At 46.6% G+C, this 14,375-nt stretch overlaps 1 protein-coding gene across 1 annotated transcript; it reads right to left on the minus strand.

The window, feature by feature from the left end:
• Positions 1-3,141: 3,141 nt before the first annotated feature.
• Positions 3,142-14,375, minus strand: ARHGAP36 (Rho GTPase activating protein 36). The gene is made up of 11 exons (XM_032196334.1): positions 14,322-14,375; positions 11,652-11,808; positions 9,865-9,927; positions 9,026-9,285; positions 8,023-8,218; positions 7,459-7,514; positions 6,891-7,041; positions 6,024-6,172; positions 4,979-5,149; positions 4,260-4,357; positions 3,142-3,581 (listed from the first exon to the last, which is right to left on the minus strand). The coding sequence occupies exons 2-11, from the start codon at positions 11,764-11,766 to the stop codon at positions 3,449-3,451; spliced, it is 1,392 nt and encodes a 463-aa protein (XP_032052225.1). The 5' UTR covers positions 11,767-11,808; positions 14,322-14,375; the 3' UTR covers positions 3,142-3,448.

Here is a 14,375-nt window from a genome sequence, read left to right on the forward strand (position 1 = left end):
AGTGGTGACCACAAACCTTTTGGTCACCTTTAAATCCCTGTGTGGCTTCCAAGGGGGCTATGCAGGTAGGTAGCTTGACACTACAGTCTAGTGTAGACCTGTTGGTCAAACCATCTGCAATCTGCACATCTCTCCTTCCTCACACTTGGTGTGGCTCTGCAGAGTGTGTTTCCCAAAAGTTCATGGGATGTTTTGGTGTTTTGCTTGCATCTTCAAGAGAAAATGGTAGAGTGCATGTTATCCACTATAATTGCTCAGTGCTTGGTTCTTAGAGAGAGGCATATGGAAAGCTCAGTGAAATTAAAGCTCAGAGGACTTGAAGTAGGGAAGCCAATGGTGCTATAGCATTAATCTATGCCACAACCATCCTCTGAGTGACGTGCTAAAGTGAAATGTTCAATCCGGTTTTGTTTTTCTTTTCTTGATACTGAAAAAAATTGATCAAAAACATGATGGAAATAGATGTCTGAATTTCTCACCCTTGACTTCAGTGCCAGATCAGGTGCCCCTGGCGTTAGTGACAAGTAAAAACCCTACCTAGAAAGCAGTGTGATCATGTTGTGCTCAGGTCACGACAGAACATAAAGCAGGTTGCTGTTTTGTACTGTGCTTGAGATCCTAATTTCAGTTGTGATGGTTCTGGCTTCCTCCTTTGCAAGCACACAAACAGCTGTAGCTGCTGAAATGTTTAGGCAACAAAGTTCTTGCAATGTTCCCACAATGAAAAAAGATGAGGGATGTGGAAGGTTTGTGCCATCTCTGTCCATTTTCTATGCCTCAGTCTTGCCAGCACCACATAGAGGCAGTGGACTCGTTGCCTCCAGCACTGCTAGCAGTGGTGCCATTCTGCTTGTCTGTGTCCCTCCCCTTTGTGCATTATGAGTTTCCAGACCAGCATCACCACTACTGCTACTGCACACTTGTAGCTTTCCTTCACCTCTTCCATAACCTTCTCCATTAGAATATGCTACATACTACTCAGTCCCCAAGGAATCCCATACACGACACTTTTAGGAAGGTCCTTCCCAGAATATCTCACCAACCTGCTGCACTTACCAAGACTTATCCATCCATTCCCCATACATCCAGAACTCAGACACTTCATATTCCCACATGACGACAAAAAAAAAAAAAAAAAAGCTGATTTGCAGTCCAAGTTTCAGCTTGGTATAATGATTTGAATGTGTTTTTATCCAATTAAAGCTATAGAGATCATCTGCTGTCTCTTGGATTCAAAATTATTGGTGAGTGTTTGTAATGACTCCTCCCAATATGAGGATTTTTCCCCTTCTTAATGCTCCCTTTCAGAAGGGACAAAGAAAAGGTGTCCTAGTGCTGTATATTCCCCCTTCCCCGATCTGCCAAGAGCAACAGTTACTAGAACACCTTGTCCTTGGCAGTCCTTTAAACCACAGGGGAACAGCGAGACCAATGCTGGCAGTTGACCGAGGAACAGAGAATTTCACTGACATGCCAGAGTCTTTTAGGAAGAAACTTGGAAGGTCCCCTGGAGGGTCTGCTCTTGCAGCAGGTGTAATCCTGCAGACTGTCTGTACAGAGCAGCTGCTGCCTCCTTGGACACGGTCTTGGTCACGCAGCTGATGCCTGAGTGTGCTTAGTGGCCCCAGAAGCATTCAGCAGACTCATGGTGTCCTGGGTTTATCTGTTTTCTGCAGATTCAACAGCACTGCTAATCTCTGAAGTTTATCAGTTTTGTGGAGGCTTTCACCAGCTATCTCTCAGCACACTCTTCTCTTTCCAGCTTGCCGTTCTCCAGGTACTCTGTCTCCACCCATACTGACTGTACTCATGTGCAGGGAAGGGGCCTTTTCAAAACAAGAGTTCAACCCTGAGCAGTGCAACCGAGGCTACAGGGTAATATCTCCCTGACTGATGGCAAAGAAGGCTCACACATTTTTTAACAAGCCTCTTGATGCTACAAAGGGTGGCCAAAGCCATAACCCCTCAATGGCAAGTGTAGGGCACATGAGCTGAGCTGTGGGCTCCCTGCTCACAAGAAGGGCAAGACATCAGCATTTGGACCCTGTGTGTCACCCTTTCCCGGGCTTGTCACCCCCACAATTGTTCCCGTGTAGAAAAGCATCGACAGTGCAACCATTTTTTGGATGTGACCACATCCCAGATGATGATCAGGCTTTTTTCCCAGCTGTCCAAATGGAGCAGGACTCCTGGGAATCCCACTCAGGAGGCCACAGAGCCTCACCCAAACCCTGACCTAACACCAACTAGAGCAAAGCACAAACCCCCACAGCTCCCAGTGCCCATCACTGCTGGGAGGACTCACACCTCCAACACACCATGGCATTGCCCTGAGGGTGCCTCTGTCCAAACAGAACAGCAGTATAACTTAACTGTGGCAGTAAAATTGTCCCTAGTCTGAGAGGCTGGGCGATAGCAGAAGACCTTCCCTGGCTCCCAAAGTCAGCTGAACACAAAACTTTATAGATACAGAACAAACCAAACCAGACATTTCTCAGACAAAGATCATGAAAAAAATCCACCAGGATCTCTACAATCCATTACACAGTCTTCTTCCTCAATATTAACTCAAGGAAAAAGCAGCTCATAATCTTCAGAGTATATTGTTCCCTCTTACTTACTACATTAGCTATATACTTTGTGGTCAATAAGTGTTTTATGCCTATAAAATGAGCAGTTGGAAACCTGAATTCAAAAAAGGGAGGGAGGAAGGCAGTGACAGGATAACACATGGCATATGGGATATCAAAACACAAATTGCATGAAGTTGAACTGCATTTTTCTATCCTTACTGCCCTGCTGGCAATCCCCATCCACTTGTGTCTCAGGCCGTGTTGGCCCGGTCTGCACAGCACCCATCCCAGCAGGCGACTGGAGGTCCCATCTGCTGAGCGTGGCACGAAGCTGTTAGAGACCTCTGCCAGCTGCTCCTCAGCCTGCTCCAGTTTGCTGTCCCAGTGCTTTGGTGGTTATTCAGAGGGGGAGAGGCTGTCTTCCCCAGGCAGTCCCACTACCAGCCAGTGTGTTGGTAACCCTGAGCTGCGAGTCGTACACAGCTCTGGGGACAAACTCCTGTGAAGCAGCAGACCACAGAGGCAGTGCTGTGCTGAAGGCACTGCTTCAGATGTACAAGGAGGCTACAGGACATGCCAATCGCTCTTTGGCTTGCTCACAAGGCACAAGCACACAGATTTCTTTGCTGCCATCTAGCAATAAACCCACATCAGGAAACCCTTCCTGCTGGCAACAAGCAAACCTCTCCTGCTGCAGGTCTGCCTACACCAGAACATTTTGGCATGCCTACTGTTAGCAGAGATGCTCCCACAAATATTTATACACCCTTCATCTCTCCACTCCTCCAAAGTGGGATAGAGAACTTATTTTTGTGGTAGAAATGTTGCACGGTTTTGTCCATGGAAGGCAGTGCAGAGGGCCTGGCCCAGGCTTGCTAGATGTCAACATCCAGGTTTAGGAATGAGATATTGCTGTAAAATTCTGATGAGACAGAGTTGCTTTCCAGGGCCTGACCAGACAGTGGGGTTGGAGCATGTTCCTCTGTCAAATCCTCACTTTCTGTGCTCCTAAGAAAGGAAGGAAAAAAAAAAAATAAATAGGATTTTCAAAGTGTTTCTATTCCAAACTCCCCTTCCACAGGACCGCCAACAGTGACCCCAAGTCTCTATGGGACTATCCTATCCTGCAGCCAAGAAATAGATTTACAGACGTAGCTGGCAGACACACACAGATACGTACACATGCCTATTCACACAGATGAAAGAGAGGCAAAAAAAAAGATGAACAGAAATGCAGACAACATCAAGAGTGAAGAAAATTTGCAGGAGGCTGGTGATGGAGCTGAAAATGGAGCAGTCATCAGCGTGTGATCCTAAAAGCCTGAAGGAATGGGGGGACTGGGAGGGCAGCAGGACAAGAGCTGTGTAGATACACACACAGCAAAGTGTGCAGTGGAGGAATTCTGAGAGAATGTGACACAGACGAGGGAGAAAAAAAGAATAGGGAGGGCCAAGAGACAGAGAAAAGCCATGATGTTCCAGCTGGTAGAAGGCATTAACACAGAAAATGAAGGATTTTGGATGGGCAGCTTATGACCAAAAGGGATGGAAGGAACAGGAAAGATGGGTAGCGAGGGGAGTGCCCAAAAGGTCAGCAGGACTCGTGTTTGACTTGCCAGCAGTGCATCGAGTGTTACTGTACAGTGCAGTGAGGTGCCCCCCAGCTGTACCTCGAGCATGACTTACAGCACAGTATTGAATTTCCTGCGCAAGAGGTAGTCAATGACATCAGGGTCTGTCTGAAACAGTCTTCTTAAGATGTCATGCTGCATTTCTGGAGAGACCTGGGGGGGGATACACAAACAGCTGCTCATGGCACCTCCTCCTCTCTGAAGGCAAAAAAAAGCAGACAGCCAGGGCCCTGTGCTGCAGAGCCAAAGGGACGCTGGGTCAAGTACTTGCTCACAGACCTGTAGAAGTAAGACCGAAGTGGAATTTCACAGAGAGAGAGATGTGATGAATGGTTGGAGGTTAGTCACAGAAGATTAGGCCATAAATAGGCAACCAAAGAGAGCCTGACTCAAGGAAAGGGAGGATTAGAATCATAGAATCATTAAGGCTGGAAAAGGTCTCCAAGATCACCTGGTCCAACCATCCCCCTACCACTAATGTCACCTACTAAACCCACCCACTAATCTAGCAGGAGGGTGGAGAGAGGATGGAGCCTGGGCACAGGTCAAGGTACAGCAGGGCCAATTCTGATAAAGAGATAATTCTTCCCCTGGTGGGGGATCCATCCCAAATTAATACTCACATGTGTCATGGACAATGAATCACATTTACACATGCTGACTCAAGTTACCTGCTGTTAAATGGGGCTGTGAATACGTCCTTGCTACTATTAAGAAACTGTTCAGATGGGAAGAAAAGGTCTAGAAAAGCTGTCCTGGGAAAGCCTCACCTACCATGAACAGGGTCTGGTAATGTTCAATCAACCTCTGAACCACCAGTATGATGGCAGTGCTGTCTTCAAAGTCCTTGGCACCAGAATCTTTTTCTCCAGGCTTCTCTTTCTGCAGTATGTTGGGACCAAAGACTGTGGCCAAGTTTGAAACTGTCATTTTATTCCCAGGTATCTAGCAAGCAAGCACAAAGAGAAATTACAGATTATGTATGCACCGGCACAAGATGTCCCAGGATAGCCTCACCCACCCTAGGACAGGAACACGAGCTATTGAGTGAGGACAGAGTGCTGATCTGGGTCCAGTTTGGTCCTCTCTGAATGCAGGGCTAGCTTGAAGGGTGTGTGGTGCTGGAGTACGTGTTCACCCCTTCTTTGCATCAGAGCCTTCATCTCCCTCTAATTCACTTTCACAACCCGTGCTAGAAGTTAACAGCTGATATTTCTATATTGTCTTACAATACGAGGGGGAAGGCGGGGGGGGAAACAGTCTTTTTCCATCATGGAGAGACTTAGAGCTCAAGTTGTCCAGAGAAACCAAAATCAACCTCAATGCATGATGGTGAGTTCTTCATGAAAGTTGGAAGTAGAACACTAAAGAGGTCCCTTGTGCTGCGTACAGGTGTGCAGCCAAGTCTCTCTGGGGTTAATGAAATCCTGAAAATCGCTTAACTGGACTGAGAGCAACCCAGACTCACCATAGAAAAGGAAATTTATTGACAATTGGTTTTATAAGTCTTCTTTTTCTTCCTCCTCTTCTTTAAATGTTACCTGCCTCAGTTTCTTTAAGAGCAAAACCTGGTCCCTAGCTAGCTGTACAACAGAGGGCAGCCTGAACTGTCACCTTTAATTGATCTAATTAAAATATTGCCCAAGAAAATGAAAAAAATCCTCATCATTTGGCTGGTTCAACAGTTTCCAGAGGAGAGCCATCGTGAACCCAAGGTGTCAAAGGAATAACCGAGGCTTGCAAGAAACTCTGTTCAAACATTGTTGCTTAAAACCCAGCAATCTTCTTCATGCAGTTGATCTTTGTGGGCCAGCCTTACCTCCTGGCCATCGGGGCCCCAGGAGCTCTTGGCATGCTGGGCCACCTTGCTGAGGAACCGCAGAAGGCGGTGCAGCGTGTCGCTGTGGCAGGGGGGCAGCACGAAGAGCAGCAGCTGAAGCACAGCCAGCTGTGCCGGGACTTCCATGGCTAGGAAGAGAGAAACCCACCGTTAGTGCAGTTTCCAGCCTGCTATACACATATTTCTATCTGGACAGCCCTAGTTTAAATCCTTAGTAACAAGCCCTGGAGGGAGCCAGACTGGTGTCCTACCCTCTACAGTAAAGGATGTAGTTCTGGCCAGTCTTTCATCCTTTCTTTGCAGAGATGAAACTCTCAGAGAACCCATTAAAATCTATAATGAAATTGCACTTGGTATTTTACAGCACACAGCCAAAGACCATCCTAGATCAGATGGACTATAATGCGGTTATTGATGTGGAGAATCAAATTCCAGGATGGAAAGGGGAAGGCAAAGAGATGGTGAACAAGACCAGGAAAGAGTGAGGATGGAAGCAGCCCAAAGACTCAGTCACCCTAAATATGGAGGGTAGGTGGACCTGGGCAAAGAAATCCTTAATGGTGCAGACTGTTGGGCTAGGCCCCACGCTCTACAACACCAAAACACTCTAATATAGAGAGACACACCACTGCCCCTCCTTTGTTGCCTGTCCCCTCTGAAGAGCTTATAGCCATCCACTGCAGCACTCCAGTCATGGGAATGATCCTACCACGTTTCTGTGATGGCAACTAAGGTATGATTTGCCTGCTGCACAGTAGCTTCCAGCTCCTCCTATACATTGCTCATGCTGCATATATTACTGAAGATGCACTTCAGTTGAGTCACTGTCCTGATGTGGGTACTTACAGGCTGTGCTGAGGAAGGCTGCATAGAGCTCTCTAGGAATCAATGAATCTGACATGTCTCGAAGAAACTCTTTGAGCAGAGCAGCCACATCATGAACGCTTTGATGTTCATCCAAGAAAACATCCAGTCCGTGGTCAAACTCTTCCCTCAGCTTAAAGATAGAAATGAGAAGAATAAAAGCAACAGTCAGTTCTTCCTTTTTATATGAGTAATGCTGTCAAGAACTTCTCCCTCTGCAGAGCTACTGCAAGAAAGCATGCCAGAGCCCAAAAGCTTGCTACTGACCAGAGGGAGCGCCTTGGCTGGTGAAGAGAACCCAGAGGGAGCTCTGAAGTGCCACCAGGGGAAGGAGGCTCCTATGCTAAAGGCAGCTTGGAGAGATGAAGCCTGCTTTCCATGGCTGCAAAAAAGGACCCAGCAGTTTACAGATATTCTGCTCCAGCATGGCCTGTGATATTTTAGAACTCTGCATGCCAACACCTGCTGTATTCATTCACCTCCCATATGGGTATTTGTCCCTTGGATATGATATTAACAATATGAGGATGCAGTAAGTGTCTGACTTTACCTGCTGAACTCTTTTCTTGGAGCTCCCAACTCGGAAGATGCCCACTGTCTGGAGACCTGTGGGACAGGTGGGTTAGTGCTCTGCATTCTCACATCTCCCTGCTGCCCCATCCCATCCTTAGAGCACCTCAACATGTAAATATCACGGACACAGCTCTCTTCACCTGCACATGAGGCAGTGTGTCCTTCCCCATTTCTGGCAGAGGGGATAAGAAGAAAGGTTTTGAAGCCATAAGATTTGATTGTCTGTGGATCAGGGAGGAAAAAACACTTTTACGGTCACTCTGAGATTTGAAATGGATTTGCAGGGGAAGTTAAGGCCAGCACACCAGGAAAGGGTCACCAATACACATAGGTGACATTCACCTCTCAATCCAATGGCTGCCTTCAGCCTGGAGGACTCTACCTGGGTGACTGTTCAGCAGCGTACCCTGCCCCAGAAATCAGCCATCTCCTCCTGTAGCTGGGAACTTCCAGGCCAAACTGCCTTGGCCCAGCACTTGCAATGGGTTTTACCAACCTGCTGTGGGACAGACCACCCAAATGGAGAGAAATCTGTATTTACCATATGTTTCAATATGTTTGCAACATCTGTCCACAATCCGTGGGACCTGCCAGGTGATGGGGTTGAGGCTTAACATCTTTTTCTTGCCCAGGCTTCTCCGTGGATCCAGCTCGTGGGGGTGTGACAACTGCAGTGCCTCCAGCAGCTTGGAACTGTTGTCACTCAGGTCAGCGATGGAGTCCACAGACATTGCCCCCTGAGATGGAGGAGAGGTCATTCATGGGGTGGCAGGAACTGCCCCACAAGATCCCACTGCACCATCATTGCTGTGACCTCAGAAGTTTGTGGGAAAGGTAAATATCGCCTCCAAATGAATGCAGAGATCTACGAAGAGCCTATCCTGGGTTGCAATAGAATCACAGACGCAATTTCCATCTCTCACGCATCTGTTTATGCACACTGCTCCTAGTGGGAGGTGTTTCTAAACACAGCCTTCCTTCTGGGACAGAGCCCATATTGCATGCAGACATGGGGAAAGAGGAAACATCCCCAAATCTTTCATCTTTGATTGAGCAACATACTGGATTTAGTTACCTACACTGGAGCTGCTCTACACCAGGATTTACAGGGACACAGCAGGAGGTGGGATGGGTCTCTATTCCAAAGAGATGAAGCAAACCAAATTCAAGTTAATACCCACCTCTCCACACAGGAAACAGAACTAAAGCCAAGAAGCCTGTTTCTTATCTGTCATGACAGGAATTTGGCCATGTCCTTCTGGTAACTTTGGTTTTCCTCAGCTTTCTGCTTCCATACAAGATGAGCCAGTAGAGACTGGCCCACCCCTCACAGTCCATCTCTTGGGTGGAAGTGGCCCCTGAGTGTGTGAACTGTGCCCACCTCATTTCTCTGAGGGCAGACAGGGACACAGCATGAATAACACACATTCATTAAGAACAGACCCTGGAAAACCAGATTTGTTGCAGAAGCAAGGGCTTCCCCCAGCCTATAATACTATCATGACATGTCTGCCAGAGAACTTAATCCATTTTTGCAATCGTACCCTTCTCTGACTCCAGGAAGAGCTATGGTCAGGAAAAGCTGGGGAAAGAGGCTCTTCAGGGAACATCTCACAAGGTACCATCCAGCAGCTCCTGCCCAGCTGGGACCTCTTCTGCATCTGTGCCCGAAAGTTTGTCACTGTTGCTTCCACCTCCAAGCACAGCCGGCGGCTACTCTTCACGGTTTCTTGCAGTTGCTTGTATGCACGATCATTGGCAATGACTTGGAAAAGTGGGATCCCAAAGGTCTGAGGAGAATAGTCTAGGAAAAAAACATGGAAGGAATTGGAAAGTATTGCTATCAGTGAAAAAACAAGACAGAGCAAGTGCAGCACAGGTCAGCTGCCAAGGATCTATGTGAATATCTGGATAAAATAATTAGCCTTCAGAAGAGAATAACAGATATAAAATACCAGACTTAAAAATCACCTTGAGTAGACTTCGTACTTGTGTGGAAAAAAAAAAAATAAATGGTAAGTGCTTGTTCCCAGCTGACTGCACTCTACATTTCTGTTTTCCCCACTTTCCAGCTGATATCCTTCAAGGGACCAGAAAAGAAACCAAAACTCAAAACAGCAAGACTAGGGGTAAAATGTGCAGGTAAGCAAATGAACATCTTTACACATGCATGTTAATGCACACACTCGTATGCACTCTTCGACATGCTCTCATGTTTGTGTAATTCTGATTACACACCACACTGAAATAACAACAAAACAATGTTTGTTTGGGACAAAACATTTTGCTGACTTTGAACACTTCCCATCTCAGCCCCATCAAAAAAATCACAAGTTCTGTTTGAGTTGATGACCAAAACCTGGGTAAAAGGAAGGCTGCTCACCTTTCTTCTCCTTTGAAAAGCTCTCCAGTTTCTGGCGGATAGATTTACTGCCTTTAGGTCCAACTATGGGGGCAAGAGAAAGCAAAAGCTATGCTTCATTAGGCTGCTTTAGATCAGTCCCACCTTAAAGCCATTTTCCTTTCTGCACCCTCATCAGTTGAGCGTGGCCACAGGCACCTCCCTTGGGTGAGTGAATGCTGAGAAGCTGACAAAGCAGTGCCACACTTATTAGATGAAACACATGCCACCCAGAAGTCCCATCCTGATCCTAGACAGTCAAGTTCCATATTTAAATATGCTCCAATTTATACATTCAGGAGCATCACTCATCATTTTTTATTGTAACTATGAACTGAAAATTCATCCAATAACTATACTAAATCAAGCCAGAACACATCATCCTACCTTGGCTCGTGCTCTGTACTCCTTAAGAATTCTCTTCCTAGACACAGCTTATATAAATGTTTGGGTTATTTTGTAAGATTTTGAAGAGAGACACGTTGGTATGAACAGTATTTGTATAAAGAATAGCCTACGTTAACCATTGTACTGCACCACATGTGTTGTTTCATTCAAATGACGAGATAGCAAGAAGATGAAGAACAATCCAGAGCCAAAAACAGTACCAAGATAAGGAAGAAAAATGTCAGCAAAACTCCACTGCTTAAACACCATCACAGTAACTCCACTCCTAAAGCTTTCCAGATGTTCCCAATGGAAACAAACCACAAGGCAGCAGGTAGTAAAGAAACCACCAAGCTCCCCCTGTCCAGAAGGCATGAGCTGGTGTCTCTGTGAGAGAGTAACACAAAGCCCACTTCAAACCTGGAAGACAAGGATGACCTCTTTTCACTGAGAGATGTACCTCCTGCAGATATTTCATCTTTCTTGTTCACCTCTTGCTTGAGCCACATACTTATTCTTGCAGAATTGGCCAAAAAGAGATTGTAGTGCCCATCATGTTTCCTTTGCAGTTCAAAAGGGTAATCCTGGAAGTGGCTGTTTGCTCTAATGTCTAAGAGCAACTGGCTGGTGCTGGTGCTCTAGTGGGGCTGGAGAATCCCCAGGCTCCTGCAACCGCTCTGCTGGTAGCAGGTGACCGTATAGCTGGTAAACTACACGAGTTGTATTTTCTGCCCTACTGGGGTGCCAAAATACAGTGTAGTGCATTGGAGCTGGTCTGGCCACTGTTAAGTAATGAGTACAGTTTGGGAAGGCGTCTACCGATCCCCATCTCATTGCACTTGTTTGGTTAGATGTGAAGACATCAGGGCGGTTGGGAACGCAGATAGTGCCTGTATTTCTTCATAGGCTAGGGTAGAGGAGCACAGTCCCTGGGGAACCTCTATATTTATCTCAGCATTAATTTCAGTAGCATGTCCTCTAGCCTTGCATAAGCCCCATCCCAGCGTCAGAACTTTGTGCTGAACATTGATGCACAAAGCAAAGCTTGTCCTATCCCAATGGAATTAAGACGGCCCTGCTGGAAGACCTTGTTGAATCATGTTGCATCTGTTTTGGATTAGGAGAACCAGAGGCAAACAGACAAGGTCATATTCTCACACTCCTATAGCCACACAAACCTTCCTTAGAAGGCTCATTAGGCCTTCAAGGCTCATACCAAAACAGGAAACAAAAAAATTAAATGGAACAAAACCCTTAAGTGTCACAAATGTCATTCCATAAACATGATCCCACATTATGAAGTGCAGGAGTGAGGATGAATAACAATAATGGCTCAGCTATTGTTCCTTCCCTGGCAAAAGCCACCCTCTCCCATCCCCTACCTTTAGCCAAGCTGAGATCTCCAACGAGCAGCTTCTCCTGCAGCTGGTAGAGGGCTAGCTCCTGCAGACTGACTCTTTCCAACTCTGAAAGGCTGTGTAGGGACACAGGCTGCATTTCAGTGCTTTATCTTGGCAGAAGAGCTGAGATAAAGGTCCTCTGAAAAACATACATGTAAAAGTAAAAGACTCAAGAGCACATTGCAGACACACCTGCTGAAAACGTCCCACAGTGTCTTTCCAAGTGCAAAGGACACTTGCCCCTCTTTCACCTCTCCAAAGAGCCTGCTGATCTCTAGGTGCCCTGGACACACTGGCTCATTGCCCTTCCAAGCAAAGGCCTTTGGAGGCATCAGGGATCTCAGTCCTGGCTCTTGAGACCCAGCAGGCTCCCTGAGGCATCTCACTGCTTAGCAGAGAGTTTCCTGGCTAGTTCTGGCTGCCTCTGTTTTCATATGAAGCCCAACGCTATCAGGCTCATGTACACAAGGCACGGCACATCCTAGCGAGCCAGAGTAGGAACCACAGTCCTGATGCTGGAAATTTGCAGCTCTTCACCAGGGGAACGTTTCCTGGCTGGTGTCAGCACCTGGACCATGCTCCATGTGAGCAAAGTCAGGATAGACACGTCTGGCCATCTCCTTACCAAAACCAGAACAAATATCAATTCCAAAGCTTGACAAAACCTCACGAGAGGAGAACAAAAACACCACTTATCCCTGCTTGGTCTAACACCTTATCTCACATGCTGCTCTTCCCCTTTCTCCACCTGAGATTTGCTCAGCAAACAAACTCCTGAAGCCAGGGGGCTCTCCCTCCGTCTCATCACATCCTCACACACCCAACCCTCAGCTGCATTTGTTTACAGCTACATTGGGATCAGCTCTGGATTTGTTCAGACTCAGACTTTCCTTGCCTTCCACCCCTCCCTTTCTCCCTCCCAGAACTAACACCTGATAAAAACCTCCTGGTGTCCTGAGCATGTCCCAGCTCCCCAGGCACCTCCCCTTGCTTTGTCCCAACCCTCCAACAGACCCTGCCAATTGCTCCATCGATAAACTTTATCTTGTTTTGTCTTCTTAAACTTTACCTTGTTATCTTGTCTTGTTAAACAGCTGTTGATTACCCAGACCTTTAATTTGTCAAGATCTCTCTGCAAGGCCTCTCTACCCTTGAGGGAGTCAAGAGCACCTCCCGATTTAGTATCGTTTACAAACCCCTAAAATCTGAAAATTAGCACACATCCCACTAAATAAGACTTGTGGCCCCATTTTATTCATGAACTGTTCTTCTCTGCCTTCTTTCCCCATTATAAATAGTTTAATTTCTGAATTTAATAATTAACACTGAGCTCTGTTTCTTCCAAATCATAAACCCATGGGGTCAAATCCTCAATGTCTTTACTCTCAGCAGTGGATGGGCTACAGCTGACAGCTCACAGCCCCACACGGGGCACAGGTGACTGCTGAATGCCCCATCCCCAGCCAGGCGGCGTGTCATCAGCCTCCAGGCAGTGGGTGCTGACCACTTACCCTGCAACTTCACCTCTCCCTGATATCTGCAGAGAGGCTGTGGTGGGGCTTGCCCTTGCTCCCTGATCCTTCAGCACTCCGTGCAACACCTCTGCTGGCACCCATCAAACACAAGCCACAGTCCAAAGAGCAAAAAGCAGCAGTAAAAAGAAGAAATGACCTGGGTTAGTAGCATGTACATAGAAAAGATGTAGTCAAAGTACAGGCTACAAAGGAGCTTTCCCAAGGAGGGTTTTAAAGAAATATTAAAAAAAAAAAAAAAAAAAAAAAAGTTTCTGGAAATCTAGAGCTAGTGATGAGGGTGAAAATGCTCAGAAGCGCTGGCCCAAGTAGCTGGCCCAGGCAGCCCGCACAGGCTCCTGTATTAGCCCCAGCACACCTCCATCCTCTGTGCCTGGGGAGGAATGTTGTCAGCCATAGTGTTTGTTTTGGCCAGGTTTCCAGTTCTTAAAACAGATTTAGAAAGTTATATAAATTTAATAAATAAATAAATAAATAAATTGCTATAAACTCCCCAGAAGGAGAAACCAAAAAGGGAATTCAGCTAAAGGCAAAGATCACAGAATCACAGAATTGTAGGGGTTGGATATTCTTAAAAATGTTAAAGTTTATTACAGAAACTATATGTCTCTGTTAGGATTTGGTGACAAAAACGAGATGTAATACAGCCAAGTTTCCTGGTACTGCTCAACACTGCTGTATGTTAAAAACCTTCCAAACCTGAGCACCGATCCAGGTGCTCACAGCTGTTTAATACACTGGATCAGGGTAAATCTCCCCAAAAGAGCTGTGCAATGCTACATGCATTGCAGCTAACCCTGCATACAGCCAGATTTAGCAGCGACCACTCTACAGCTTTTGGAGCTTGGGGGATGCGTTAGCAAAGAGCCCAGAGAGTCACTACACCTACTGGAATCTGAAGTCAAGCACAGCCCCTAAAGGCATTTATGTCTTGCCTGAAAAGGGATTTTTTCATTATTACATTGTTAAACAACATCAGGATCTGCAGCTCCTGCAGAAGTCAGGAATGGGCAGAAGCGGTGCCTGACCAGGAGGCTCCTGGCAGCACATGAGCTCTGCTACCAGCAAATGCTGCAGATGGAGAGACAGCCCCTGAGACAGTGAAACCGAAGAGAATTACCTTTCTGTAGGTGAAGCTCACAGATCCAGACAGAGCCCACATTCACAGCCCCTG

This window comes from Aythya fuligula, chromosome 13 (genome assembly GCF_009819795.1).
Source record: "Aythya fuligula isolate bAytFul2 chromosome 13, bAytFul2.pri, whole genome shotgun sequence".
NCBI classification, from domain to species: domain Eukaryota; kingdom Metazoa; phylum Chordata; class Aves; order Anseriformes; family Anatidae; genus Aythya; species Aythya fuligula.

Bases quoted from the DNA above. Each gene is read 5' to 3' on its own strand.
- ARHGAP36 (XM_032196334.1), bottom strand. From the start codon at position 11,766: ATGCAGCCTGTGTCCCTACACAGCCTTTCAGAGTTGGAAAGAGTCAGT. The intron at 8,219-9,025 runs GTACGATTGCAA...CCTCCATCTCAG, and splicing joins CTTCCTGGAGTCAGAGAAGG to GGGGCAATGTCTGTGGACTC. The intron at 6,173-6,890 runs GTAAGTACCCAC...CTCTCTTCCTAG, and splicing joins AGCCTTCCTCAGCACAGCCT to CCATGGAAGTCCCGGCACAG.